This window comes from Tigriopus californicus, chromosome 8, assembly GCF_007210705.1.
Source record: "Tigriopus californicus strain San Diego chromosome 8, Tcal_SD_v2.1, whole genome shotgun sequence".
NCBI lineage: Eukaryota > Metazoa > Arthropoda > Copepoda > Harpacticoida > Harpacticidae > Tigriopus > Tigriopus californicus.
Window position 1 is genome coordinate 11801926 of NC_081447.1, and position 15361 is coordinate 11817286.

Here is a 15361-nt window from a genome sequence, read left to right on the forward strand (position 1 = left end):
CAACACAACACACTCATACCGGCCGTTTGAAAAGATCAGGAACAACAAAGCTGGACAGAAAGATGATAGAAATATACAAATAATTGAAGAAATGAAGAGACAACCCCAGGACTTCCCATTAGCCATACGGCTTGTTTTCAGGGTAATCCTATCCTAGATACAGAGCAGTGGCCAGGTTATTGGCTTAGTCCTACCCCGGGTTTCCAGATTAAGAAGCCCCAAATCCCATCAACAAACATTTTTTCTCACTAGACTCACTTGGAATGCTCGTCTGAGAGACACGAAAAACATGTTTTTTTGTGTACATTCGTCCGAGTATTCACTTGTGATTAGGTCAGTTAAAAGGCGGATTCATTGCTCTCGTGAAAGACTAAAATCGAGTTCTGAGGTTAATTGTTGGTTAAATAGGTTGAAAGTGAGAGGGATTAAATATGAAGGGAGCCGCTGATACCAAAAAAGTTGAACAGAAGGCAGATAAAAAAAAACTTGGCCATCCCGTTTAATTTTGTAAGAGAGAGAGTTCAGGGTGGAGGGAACAGATTCGTTTTTACAATTGAACATAAACGTGAACTTTTTCACTTTAGCTAAATCTTGGAACTTCAGTAACTTGAACTTTCTAAAAATCGGACTAGTATGAGCACGTGGTATAGCTTGGTCTATCTACCTGATGGCCTTTTTTGAAGAATGATGAGGTTTGGTATGGCCGAGTTATCCCCAAAGTACTCCCCGCCATATTCCATTCTATTGCTAGCGATCGCGAAAAATCTGGCCTTTAAAGTGGCTCAAGAGTGCTATATCGACGAAGACTTTCCGGTTTGGATTCGAAACATGCATTGGCATCTAATCTCCACCGGCTGGAAGCCATTTTGGCGGATGCTTTGAAGAAATGGCGAAGGCATTCAAACGCCAAATATTACAACGGATTTGACGATGACAGAAATCATCACGGCCGTGACTGAGGTGGAATGCCAACTAAATTCGAAACCATTGACTACATCCAAGAATGAGGAAACACCAGTTTTAACCCCTACTCACTTTCTTGTTGGGTTGCTGTAGAGAAAACAATTTTGGCCCACCCCTTGCCTCTTTGTCTGCATTGTGTTTTCAAGATTGGAGAGATTCTTTCGTTCAAGCACTTGAAAATAAGCCCAAGCGATTAGGCTTGACTGTATTTGCTACTTTCAATATGTATAACCGCTTAAAAGTTGCGTTGGTATTTGTTCAACACCCTGTCCCCTCTATCCACCTGACCACTCTCTTTTTCACTCACAGCTTGATAGGCTTGTGGACCACTGTATAAGCGCTTGCGTGTAAAAGTTAAGCCGCACAAATACTTTATTGAAAGGCATGGTTCACGTTGAAACATTCAGAAAAATCATTGCTCCAGGGGTCAATTAAAAACGTGTTTACTGATCTCCAGATCAGCAATCTTGAAGGGCGTAATTTAGATGAAACCCTATAATCCCACCAGGGTGAATCATTTGTTCATTCATATCAGCAGTGGCTCCTGTTGTCACTTCATCAGCGTCTGTTTTGAAGTGAACTCTGAACGGGCGTTGTTGAGCTAAAACGAGAATATTATAGCGTTAGACATATTTACCAGATTGTAAACGTTGGCGCAAATATCTGACAAGCATTGGTAGCCAATTGAAGTTTTATCCAGAACCTCACAAACAATCAACTCAAGAACAAGCTAGTCCACGTCATTTTACAACCTTCTTTTCTGTTTTCCCTTATTCGCCGAAAGGATAATCGACACTCTGTTTCTAAATTTGCATTTCCTCAAAGCATTTTGCGGTACGCTTTTAAGCTTTCTCTTTGACATCAATGACATTTCTTTTTTAAGCTTGGTTTTGTGGTACTTGTTACCCCAAAATAGTTATGAATCTTACCGAACAAAGACATCCCCATTTTTTGCGGACTTCCTTATTGCTACTGGGAATGGAATCCCCAGCAATCCAAGACGGAAAAAGGTATCAATTTTTCTAGATTTCACACTCAGATAATGAATTACAGTAGATTGCACTTAAGACTTCATAACGAAGTGTTTTAATTAGCCAAACAAACCATCGCAACACCTCGTGTCAATTCATCCTTCCAAACTTAATTACCAGATATTTGGCTGTTTACGGACTGTCCTAATGCAATTTGGAATTCGATGCCCAGCACTTCAATCTGGGCAATTTGTTGTTTTGCCAATTTTGATTTCAAGTTTGATTCATTAACAAATTCAAGATGCAGGATCTGGCTTACTCTTGAAAATAGATCAGGATTTTAGTCAAAAGCTTGTCCAAGTTTGGCTTAAGCCTTACTGCAAGATCAACGGGTCTATATTCCCTGCAAACATTTGAGGAAAGTAAATTCTGAAACGAAGGAGCCCAAGAAGAGAAAAGAGAGGACTAAATAGTTTAAAAGGGGCTCTCAGATCGCTGGTCAAACCACGCGGCCATTACAAATAAGCCAAATTTCTCTCATTTATATCAAGATTGGCCATGCCTTAACGATTCTTCCAACGAAGATTGAAAGACTAGAATTCCGATGTGAAGCGCCATTTGATTAAGGCGTAATTGCACCATTAGAAGAATGAAATCATTGCTTGAGATGCAAACCAATTATGTGACTTACTGCAAATGGATTCCTCATTATCTGCACCGCCAACTCCGTCAGCAGTAGTTTCAAAGTTGAAGAACCTGCCGCAAATCCGATTGTGAATCTTAGTAGCAATGGATCCTACAATGAAATTTGGATTTGTTCCGGTAATCTCATCCTCTTCGGCGCCAGGAATCTGAAAATCAAGTGCTCATTGCCAATGAAATTTGCGTTGTTTTGGACATGGTATGTAACCAAGGTTGAAAAAGGATAACACGGTACTTTTGGCTTAAAATAAAAGCAAATGTGAGGCAGAGAAAAGAGAAAAATCAAGTACATTAAAACCTTGCTGCTTAAGTGCCTCTAGTGAATATAACTGTCTGATAACATTTTGGCTCTGATGTTGCCTTCCTCATTTGTTTAACAAATATAAGACCAAATCGGGGCTGTCTAATAAATGGGACAAGAAATATTAGGATGGAGGGTTTTTATAGAATTGGTGTCGATTGGGTATGTAAGGCATGAGGAGGGAATTGGGAGAGAGAGTGGGAGGTAGTAGGAGAGGGAGGGAGGGAGGAAGCTAGCTAAACGCGTCAAGGAAGGGGGTTGGGGTGGTTTGGTTTTTTTTCATGGGCTTTTCTAACTTCTACTGGCCCGGAATGGCCAAGGACATTGTCCATGTTGCGCACCCTGCCAGCAAGCCAAGCGACGCACTCATGAAAAACACGTACCTTAAGGCCAAACTAGCACCGGCATTGATACCAGATTTACTCATTTCTATGCAGATATTGTTGGCCCATGGCCAGGGTCCCAAGGCCCCCAAGGCAAACGCTACTTATTCAGGACGCATTCACCAAGTACCCAGAAGCTTGGCCTATTAACGCCATGACCACCGAAACTATCCTGCGCATCCTGACCAACAAGTTATTTCCCAAATATGCTGTGGGAATAAAAAACATCACTGACCGAGGCCGACAATTCGTATCCGTCCTATTCAAAACCTCATGCCAGAGGTTAGGGGTGATCGAAAGCCAGACAATGGCTTATGAACCACACACCAACCCCGTGAAACGAATGCATTGATCATTGGATGGCACAATCCGTGCCTTGATGCAACAAGAACAAGCCCCACCCGGACAGTGCTATAGGTTTGTACCAGCCGCCCTAGCATCTCTCAGGTAGACATCTTTGAGCAACTTACCGGTTTCACCCCACAAGCTCCTGTTTGCCCAAGAACCCATTGTACCTGCTCAAGTATTCGCCGATGCTGTATCTGACGCTCCCCTTGGCGAGTTATCTACCAGCATCCTACGCTTGGCCCGAGTATTTGATATCGTCCGCACCCGCCAGTTTGATAACCATGAATCCAACCGTAAGACCTATAGTTCTAAAGTCAGATCTTTGCTGCTTCAGGAGGGCGACTGGGTTTTCAAATACCAAGCAAATGACTCTTCTGAGTCGGGAATTTCCCAAAAGACGGCCACGTACCAAGATGGACCTTTCCAAGTCCAAGAAATCCTGAATTACTGCCAGATAAAGCTCTGCAAGTCCATATCAGGCCAAGATTCGACGTCCAAAACCGTCACTGAGATCGTGAGCAAATACCGCCTGACTAAGGCCCACCCATGGGAGCTGAGCCGCCTCCAAACCTCGCTCACGTGGATGATAGCCAAGGCCACCAAGCAACCATCACCCCGGCAAAACCAGCTGATCCATCGCCATGGCCCGCCCCTCAGTTCCACCTAACTCCACCGGTTCCCTTCAACACCCCAAAGGCCGATCCGGATCCTACTTTGGACCCAGTTGATAACCACGAACAGCAGCCTATCCATCCTCAAGTGGACGACACAGGCCCTGCTGACGACGATAGCATCCCTATGCCCCCAGTGACTGAAGACCCCAAACCGTGAGTAGCGCCCAAACGAAAGGCCAACACTCTGAACGACAGTCTCTCCCCTACCAGACCCGACCCCAAGAAACTGGTTTTGGCCAACGACTTTGTAGGCCTCTACCTCCAGCTGGCCCCCTGAAGCTCGCAAGCAGCGCAAGGTATCACCGTATTGGGAGGCATCATTGACCCCGACTACACTGGACACATCCATGTGTATCTGATAAACCTCACCCACCAAGTCCAACAATGGCCAAAGAGGAACGCAACTCCTAGTGCATGGTTATGTATTCACGGATCTACGACCAGAGGGCTCAGCCGGGCTACCAAGACCAAGAGCAAGAGTGGAAAACGCCATCCCATCAGAAAACCGTGGCACTAGATGCAAAGGCTCAAGCAACTCCACGGCCAAGTACAGCGGCCTTGTCCTGCCTATGCCAAACTACCTCTAACCAACACTATAATGACTAGTGTGACCATTGTAAACTAGAATAAGCATAGCCTTAATATCTATATTACTTTCAGAACCGCCCAGTGGACGAGTTCACCTTCTACTGGTTGTTTTACAACTCCAAAACGAAGGGGATTGCATGGAGGTCGCATTGAAACACGAACCAATAGCCTGCCTACAACTCAAAACATTCACTGTTACAGCTTTACTGGTAGACGAGCCCAGCAGTGCCCCAGACACTGACAAAGGTAGAAGGATTCAGAATGCAGTGACACACCAGAAGCCAGTCCAGAACCGTTCTACAATCTCGATGACTTGTGGCGAGACAATATCTTCCCCATCATCCTGGCCCGCTACCCGACCTGCCCTACCCCGGCCCCTCAGACGCGGAGATTAACGAGATATGGGCATAACTGGAGCAAATAGTGTCAGTCAATTGCTTCCCCATTCCTAACCCGGTCCCTGCACCATGGCTGGAGGAAAACTTGAACTTCCCTGCCCCCGACCGGCCGGAAGCTGAAAATGAATCCCTGAATACACCCCCTCCTTCACAATAACTACCGGTACCCAATCCGCCTAAACCCATTCCCTCCCCCGACATCATCATATGATTTCTAGTGGCCACCAATTTCAACTATCGACTAATTGCCTTACAGATCCTTCCAACTGGTAATGTGGTACACTCTAATTATCACCCTCCACGCCCTCACGCATGACGAACGAGAACGCGCCATATTTCACACCATCGGTGAAGTAGCCATTAACACAACCCCTTTTCTCATCATTAGCCAACTGGTTCTAGACCCTATTGAGGACCAGCTCCACCACATCCAAGGCATCATCCGCTATCTGAAGGAGGCCATTCCATCCATCAAGGACAACCCGGACCAAGTTTTCATCAAGCAGTTGCAGCTGATACAAGTGGATACTATCGAGTGCCTCCACTGGATCAAAGACCTCTGCAATCTCAACCAGAGCCCATCACGATCAGAGCAATCAGCACTCCTTGTCATAGCCGGACTCATTGCTCTAGGCGGAGCTCTGGGAGCCATATTCAGCCTTCAACAGATGTCCGCCCAAATCGACACCCTGGAGATACAACGGAACAGCATGCTCCACTACATCAATGCCGCCGGCTGGTAAATGGAAACCAATAACCACCGGATGGCACACCTCACTGCCACCCTCACCAAGCTAGTACGACACGAAATAGGATTAAAGCAAGAAGTCGACACCCAGCAACGCAAGTTACAAGCTTGTATTCAGAAAGAGGCACTTGTGTCATTAAATGAGTACGCCGTAACCCAAGCCACCCATAATATATTTGCCATCCTAGACACATGGACACGAGCATTGCATGGGCAAATTACCGTTATATTTCAGCCCCAATTGGTACGAGAGGCGTTGAAACGCATGCCCAGCCAAACCAACGGTCCCTTGAAATAAGCTTTTGAGCCAACTGACTTAGAAGCTTTCTAAAAACTCCATTGCCACACAGACCTGAGACAGGGGCAATTACGAGTGGTGGTACCTGTCCCGGTGTACAACATCAAGGAAACCTTCACTGTCCACCAACATCTAGCCATGCCCATAAGCACCACCCAAGGCCAAGAACTGAGAGTTATGTACCCCAACCAGTACCTTGTGCTGAATGACGAGAACACGCTATACCAAGAACTCGACCAGGCTGAGCTGAATGCTTGTATCCGAATCAAATCTGCTACTACAAGCCTTTTTGCTCTATTTCGAGGTGAGATCATCCAAATCCAGCAACAATGTCCCTTCGAACTCCAACTCAGAACCCAGAACTTGGAGCTGCGCCAAGTAGGACCTCAAACTTTCATGGTATTCATCCGCCAACCTGAGGAAGGCCAAATCACGTGTTCCAATGGGACTACTCACATCCGATTCACACCAGGAGTCACCCCTCTCCACCTTGAAGAAGGTTGCTCATTCAACGCCAAGGAGCACTATGTACCAGCAGCCCGATCCAACTGGCTTGGAACCGATATTGTGGTAACCCGACCCCCATAAACCCCTTCCCTAGACCTAGTTGAACTCCTCAACCATAACTAACCCCACAACCGCATACGACCCAAAGAACTTCAAGCAGCTCTTCTCCAGTTGAACCAACCTGACATACCACAACCTCTACCAATGTTGGAATTGCTTGCTCCGGTCCACAAAGTCCCCAAACCCACGTCATGGCCCCATGCTGCCCATGTAGGATTCACTTTAGCCACGTTGATTGGTGTATGTGTGGGACTAACGATATTTGGTATCAAGAACTACCCGAGCTGCCGCCACAGCGTCAACCTCTGCCGCAAAAGTGCCCCTACCTTGGAAAGCCCGCGTCAACCTACCCCAAGGAGTGATGCTGCGGACACAGCGCCTTTCGTCGGAAAGGGGTAACTGTAGTGAAACAGCATTTGACCGTATAGTAATCAGCGTCGATAGACCATTATAAGGCAAGATAAATATCCATCTGAGCAATAAGCCTGACTAATGTTAGGAGCAAGCATTGCAAAGATGTCAAGGCCAAGCATGCGAATTTCGGCAACGAAGATTAATGAGTCAAGTGCGCAAATAACGACAAAGAAGATTAATGAGTCAAGTGCGCAAATAACGACAAAGAAGATTAATGAGTCTAGTGCTCAAATAACGACAAAGAAGATTAATGAGTCAAGTGTGCAAAGATGTCAAGCAAAGAAGGCTGGAAACAAATCCAAGGACCTGTCAACCTGTCATGTAACAATAACAATAAGACGAAGATTTAGCGCCATGTAACTCATATATCTGTCATCACCCAATGCATAAAGAGGTTCCAAGAGGTTTCTTGGTAAAGTCCGCCATGAGCATAAAGCAAGTAACTACTGGACTCCCAACCTAAGAGGACTGTATATTTGTGCCTCCCCTGTATATACTTATCAGAAATAAAGTACCAGCATCGAGACTTGTGCTAGTTCTACTTCTTCCCGGGACTGAGGCGGAATACCCAACTCCAATACTCCAAACCACTCCTTAGATCGAGGTCGAGTCGAATTCTTTATAATATCAACATCCCTTGGCATCATCACTGGTATTGGCCATCAACAACCGGTACCACTACAGTGCCATTAGGTGTGTTTTTAGTGTCATGTTGCATTAAAAGCGCAAGACAATATTTGAGATCAAAACTAAGGATCAAATCCATCAAAATATAGGAAAAAGCAAAGGCCATGTGAAAATCAATTTTCTTCAATGCTCGGATTTGCAAAATCTTCAAAAGCTATCTGTATCTACAANCCGCCATGAGCATAAAGCAAGTAACTACTGGACTCCCAACCTAAGAGGACTGTATATTTGTGCCTCCCCTGTATATACTTATCAGAAATAAAGTACCAGCATCGAGACTTGTGCTAGTTCTACTTCTTCCCGGGACTGAGGCGGAATACCCAACTCCAATACTCCAAACCACTCCTTAGATCGAGGTCGAGTCGAATTCTTTATAATATCAACATCCCTTGGCATCATCACTGGTATTGGCCATCAACAACCGGTACCACTACAGTGCCATTAGGTGTGTTTTTAGTGTCATGTTGCATTAAAAGCGCAAGACAATATTTGAGATCAAAACTAAGGATCAAATCCATCAAAATATAGGAAAAAGCAAAGGCCATGTGAAAATAAATTTTCTTCAATGCTCGGATTTGCAAAATCTTCAAAAGCTATCTGTATCTACAACATCAATAAATAAGAATCTATAGCAATTGGTATCTTTTCGTTTAATACAATTGAATTATTTAAGCGGAAGTTTAAAATCAAAAGCCAGAGAATTTGCCATGGCTCTATCATTTTCATTTTACCGGCGAATTAGGAGGTCAATTCTTGCCTCCTAGTTTAGCCAGTGGCTTATTGACTACGGAAGGATCCTTCCCTGCTAAGACCAAGTCCAAACATTGTCTAGCCTCTTTACTGACTTTTCCACAAATAATTCCATTATTAATGCAGAAAACCTATCAATTGGTAGCAAAATAGAAAGAAAACTACCTCACGTCAAACGAAACATACAAATCTAAGATGGAGATAGCAAACAAAAAGTAAGAGACGGAGAAAAGCAAGGAATAAAGAAACTAAACTAGGTAAACAGAACAAAAACACAGAAATAATTCAAAAAACTGATCTAACAAAAATAAAATCAAAATACTAGTGATCAATGATAGATGACAACCAACGACCAAGACAATCAAACAAAAGAATATTGAGATAATCAATTGCACCCATCAACAAGCAAGTGTCCTAGAAATGTGAAAGAATAAAGTTATTATATGAAGTGCCATGAGCAGTTTTAATCCAGGGTCCAAAACAAGCCTGCAATGACCCCAAAGAGTGATTACCATACGTATGCCGATAACTTAGAAGCCTAGTTCTACGAGAGTGGGCCCTATTAAAAATACGAGGTCCAATCATGTTCCATCTTTGATTCCAGAGCGGGATGGACAGGATATTAAAGGATTGAGGAATGCTTTCTGAACACGCTATATTTCTCTTAAACTGTTTTACACTGTCCGTCCTTTTCACAGGGTGACCATATCAGGGATGCAACATCTCCCCCCCCCCTCAGAACTGAAATCGATGTGGTACTTGTCCTATCGTTTTTCTGGATGACCGTCGAGGTGTTGGGGAAGGATCATACAAGACGGCTGGCGAAGAGGCTGGAGGGTTTGGGGGGATTGTAGTTGGATACAAATGACGGCGGTTTCGTCGGAGAGTGCGGCCAGATGGAAGTTCGATGTCGTAGTCTCGATGTGATCGTGAGGCCGTCACAATTCCGACCCTGTTCCACTCTTTTCTTCCTGATTGGTCTTGGATGATCACTGTGGTACCCACTTGAAGTGGGCGCAGAGATCTGGAGGCTTTATCGTAATTCTGTTTGACCCGATTATTCCCCTTGGTTGGGGATTTTTGGGGCAAGTTTTGTTTCTGGAGAGAAGAAGGATGGGCTGGTAACCGAGTGCGCATGGAATGCCCGAACCGAATTTGAGCGGGAGAGAGACCGTCCTTCTGTCGGGGTACATTTTGCCATTCCAAAACGGCCTCCCAGAGTCCCTCAATGTCACGGTGTCCACTGTTGGTATATTTTTTCACTAAGGCCTTCATGGCCTTAACCGCCGCTTCGGCATGACCATTGGACTGGGCATATCCTGGGGAAGAAACACGCTGTTGAATATGCCACTCCGTGCAAAATGCTCGAAATTCGGCTGAATCGAATTGCTTGCCTCCATCAGAAGCGAAAACTCGTGGTACCCCGTAGTCACAAAATATCTTCTTCAAACTGGTGATAACTCTAGACGTGGATGGGCAGGTTCCAAAATGCTCCAGAACCGGCCATCCGCTGAACCGATCCACGTACACCATGTAAGTAGAGTTGCCATACGAAAAAAGATCAGCTGATGTCTCCTCAAATGCATAACGGGAATCCTCGGTGAGGATTAAAGGCTCCTGTTTTTGGCTCGGTAAATACTTTAAGCACTTTTCACAGGATGCGACATGGTTCTCGATGTCTGATGACATTCCTGGCCAATAAAATATCTGACGAGCACGTTGCTTAGATCGATCCATGCCTTGGTGTGGAATGTGGAGGAGTGTAAGCATACGATGTCTAGCTTTCTTTGGCACCACAATCCTGGTCCCGTACAGTACGAGATTGTCAATGACAGACAAGGAGGCAAAGATGCTCTTGAAAGGCAGTGCAGTTTGCGATGTTGGGTCGTTCGATGTTATGGCTCGTCGCAACAAATTGTATTCATAATCGGAGGTAGCACACTCGTTGAGGAATTCCAGGGCAGGATCGTGGTCGGTTGGTTGAGGTCTTTCGTCGTTGCTAAGGGTTCGCATTTGGCGAGTAACACTACATCTGGTAGCTTCCTCTAAAGTGTCGGGGGTGGATCGATTGCTCACGGGTGCACGTGAGAGTGCGTCAGCAATAAGGTTGGTCTTTCCAGGGATCCATGATGCGGTAAAGGAGAACGAGGCCAATTTTTCAAGCAAGAGTTGGATGCGAGGAGTGGACCCATTGTCCATGGTGTAGTCATTCAAGATTGGTATAAGGGGTTTGTGGTCCACTTCAACTAAGAAATTGGCTAGGCCACGGAGGTACAGTTGACATTTTCGGATGGCCCACACGACGGCGAGAAGTTCGAGTTCGGTCATGGAGTACCGGGACTCTGTTTCGGTGATGAAGGAGCTTCCACACTGCACCAGGCGCCAGTTCGGAGTGAGGGAACTGCCGTGATTTTGGAGTAGCACGTAACCCAAACCAAACAGTCGGGAGGCGTCGCTTCTAATCAGGGTAGGAAGGGAGTGATCATATGGCACAAGAATAGGGGGTGAAGTTAAAGCTTTTTTGACAGCCTGAAAAGCTTCCTCATGGTCTGGAGTCCATAAAAATTGAGCCTTAGTGCTCATAAGGGGACGTAGCGGAGAAGCTGTGTTGGCAATGTAAGGGGAAAAGTCCGATAGCTGATTAACCATACCCATAAAGGAGCGGAGATCGGATATGTTCTTGGGGGTAGGGAACTGTTCAATGGCTTCAATTTTAGTTGGATCGATTTCGATTCCTTCGCGGCCCACCAAGAATCCAACGTAAGAGACACGGGGTTGACCAAAAACAAATTTTGATGGGTTTAAAGTGACCTTGTTGTCTCGACATCGAAGTAAGACATTTCTTACATCTGTGATGTGCTCTTCGAATGTGTTGGAGACCTGTAAGATGTCGTCAACCATTTTGCGAAAATTGGTGAGGCCAGCGAAAGCACGATCGTTTCTCTCATTGTAAACGTCGCCTGTACACGACAAGCCTTGAGGAGCACGGATGGGTTGAAATCGGCCGAAGGGTGTGAGAAAGGTACAGAGGCGCTGGGCGTTTTCAGTCAATGGAATCTGCCAATAACCATTCGTGGCGTCAAAAGTCGAAAAATACCGAGCTCCACGTGGTATATTGGCAATGGCCTCTTTAGGGGTGGGGAATGGATGAGTCGGGCGTACAACGTGTTCATTCAACTTCTTGTAGTCAATGCAAATACGAGGATCTCCATTCTTTTTGGAGACGACAATCATGGGACTGACAAATTCGGATGGACGATCATCAGCCGGGATAATGATTTTTTGACGGACCATGTCGTTTAGCTTGTCTTGGATCGAATCTCGCTGAGCATAGGGGATGGGACGAGGTGTAATGATTTTATAAGGTGTGTAACCAACCTTTAGATGGATATCCATTGGTTCACATGCCATAGGGGGGAGATCGTCAGGTGGGCAAAATACGTCGGAGAATTCGGCCACAAGAGCTGATTTGGTAGCGTGGACAAGTGCAGGGTCAGGATCGATGGTGTGCTGGGATAGGATTTGGTGACATCTGGTCATGGGTTCTAGATTGGAGATAACGCGTGAGATGCCAGGCGGAGGAGACAAGTAATCTGGCAAGGGATAAAGAGGAGAAAGCAGGCCCATTTGTTGACTAACCCTCCATGAAAGGAGAAAATCAGTGACATCGGAAGTAACAAAGGCCGAAATGTGGATCTGTCGCGCGTGGAATGTGACGTCCATCTCAACAATGCCAAGACATTGAATTGGCGAGTCATTTGCGGCACGAATTCGATTGTCAGCTGGGCGCAACTTGAATTGGCCGAACTTGTTGAGGAGGTGGATACTGATCAGATTATCGTCCGCTCCTGAATCAGGGAGAGCTGTAGCATCAAAAGAACGACCCTGGCAAAGAACCTGAACAACAATGGTCGGGGCAGGCGATGTCACCGCACAAATCTTGATTGTGTTGTTTTTCGAAGACTCATTGTTGGTGTAAAGCTTGGGTCGTCGGTTCAAGGCGTAGCAGACAGGTTGAATGTGTCCCGTTTTGCCGCAATGATGACATGTGGAATTACGATGAATGCAAGCACGTCGATCGTGTTGAATAAAGCAACCTGGGCAACTCTTCAAGGAGTGGTGTCTCGCTTCACTGAAAGGCTCCCGGAACGGCAATGATGGGGGTCCGGATTGAGAGAGAGTGCGTTTGTTGAGCACGCGTTGAAACTTGGCGTCCTGTTCTAGGGTGTGGCCATCAATTCGTGATGATTCAGTAGCCTGACAAGCTTCTTTTAATGTCTGGACTGTAGGTTTCTGCATGGCTAACAGTTTCTGACGGAGCTCAACATCTTCAATACCAGCAATGAGTCGAGTGACCATTTGATCTTCCTGGCAGTGGGTGCAAGGATCCGAGTTTTCATGAAGAAGGGTCAAGCGAACGAAGAATTGTTCGAAACTTTCTCCCTCAAGCTGTTTACACGTGGAAAATTCAACTCGTCGAAGAGTGATGTTAGATTGGCGGGTGAAATATTCAGCAAGACTGTCCAAAATGGTGACGCAGGTAGCACCGACGGAGACGCCCATGTAGATACGAATGGTATCCAGTGTTCGGCTGGAGATGCAGCTTCGGAGGTACGCAGATTGACCTTCAGGCGGGAGGCGGTCCATGAGGTTCATCACAAAGTAGTCACGCCACTGAGATTTCCAGGATTTGAACTGGGACAATGTGAAGTCGTTCGTCAGTTGTTCCGGTTTAAGTGATGTGTTGACACGAGGTACAACGCTTGGCTGTGAGGAGAATTGGCTGGGCGAAGGGACGTGAGAGACGTCGTCCGTGGCAATTGTTGTAGAGTCTAGAACGGCTTGAGGACGGTCTGGGCGAAGGGTTGCCAAGAGATCCGCCAACTGTGACGTAAGCTCATCCACTCGCAAATGGAGAGAAGCGACGTTTTCATCCTGGGGCTGTGTATTGGTGTCAGTTGGGGATGCGGATTCGACTATGTGAAGGGCAGTCTTCCGGTTTTTTTTTCCTTGATTCTTTGGGGAAGACATCGTCCCAAAGATGACGGATTTGAGATATCAGGGAGCGAGGAATCGTTTACTGCCGAAGTGCGCCATGTTCCATCTTTGATTCCAGAGCGGGATGGACAGGATATTAAAGGATTGAGGAATGCTTTCTGAACACGCTATATTTCTCTTAAACTGTTTTACACTGTCCGTCCTTTTCACAGGGTGACCATATCAGGGATGCAACAAATCAACTCTTGAGAAAGGGGACTCAAAATACTTTAAATCTTCAGTGTGTGTAAGCCTTGTTCTCACGGCCTCTTGGACCGCTTGGATACACCAGCTCCTTGAAAAGGATTAATTTCGGGGTTGGGCTTAGAACCCACGACTCCTGGGAAGAATATTCTTTCTTTGTTCACGCTGCCTTTAAGACTGCTCGGCTACACTTGCTCCTTGAACCATCCGTCAAACCCATCATAAAGTATTTGCCTAACAAACAGAGCCTTTCTTTTCGAGGTTGGTTATTGTAAGTTCCTCGTCAAAAGGTTGACAATGAATGGAGACTTCAGTCGCTGAGCATATAACATACTCGACATTTAGCGTTTTAAACAATTACCTGGAGATAATCCATACTACAACTTGTGTCTTGAGTACCAATAGCTATCGCAGCTGGACTTTTGGAAAGGCCAAACGATGCTTGATTGATTGCTGCAGTCGATGCTGCAATGACAGGCTGGAAGCATATGGCACATTTGCCTTGTTCCTGACGAAAGCACATGGTGTAGCACTGGTTCGATAAGTGAGTCACTGCAAAGAAATTGGAAATGGGTATTGAATGAATGAACACTCACTTTCTTTATCGAATATGATAGCCATCAACATTTATAATTGGTCAAGTTCGTAGATATCTTCAGCTTAACAGCCTGAATTTGGAATATCTGTCAAATATGGCGAATTTACTAATTGTTCACAACACTGCGGTGTTTGATGGGTCAAATCCCAGCTTGGCCTAGACCAAAATACCTGTGTTTTCTTGCTTGAACAACAGGATTCCCCGCCTTAACTACGAACTTTCAGCTACTCTGGGGAGATAGAACAAAAGTGCCTCTGATTCCGCGGGGAAAGTGTCATCAGATCCAAGAAGTTGTTCAAATTTCACGCCAACGCGTTCGGAAATAAAGAAAAGGAACATGAAAGGAAATAGTACCCGAAATTCCAGTTTTTACTCCCAGATTGGCAAAATGAGGCACAAAACGACGAATTGTGTGCCACCCCTAAGCCAAAAGAACAGCACACATTATACAGGGTGTATCAAATATCAAATAAAGCGGAACAGCTAAATATGTTTATAACTCCGGCGTGGTTTAGCTGACAAAAAGTGCTCAAGGAGAAAAAGGTCTCCCCAGAAACCCAAACTAAACCAAAAAAGCATTGGAAACCCCCAAAGTGACAACCCTGACTTGAGTCGAATTCAAAAATTGTAATGCGTAGGAAATTGTCTTTGACTATTTATCAGGGATTCCGCCGAAAACTTCACAGAGCTAAAGCCAAGCAATGCAGGCGGAATGAGCGAAAAACTGCAC

At 45.5% G+C, this 15361-nt stretch overlaps 1 protein-coding gene across 1 annotated transcript in view; it reads right to left on the reverse strand.

The window, feature by feature from the left end:
- Window positions 1-1324: 1324 nt before the first annotated feature.
- The window catches only part of LOC131884901 (uncharacterized), a 29698-nt gene continuing 15661 nt past the window's right edge, over window positions 1325-15361 (reverse strand). Inside the window, exons 13-15 of the mRNA XM_059232797.1 lie at window positions 14395-14585; window positions 2626-2785; window positions 1325-1564 (exon numbers count right to left, since the gene is read on the reverse strand). Coding sequence (XP_059088780.1) covers window positions 1422-1564; window positions 2626-2785; window positions 14395-14585 — 494 coding nt within the window. The 3' untranslated portion in view covers window positions 1325-1421. The remainder of the gene's footprint in view (window positions 1565-2625; window positions 2786-14394; window positions 14586-15361) is intronic.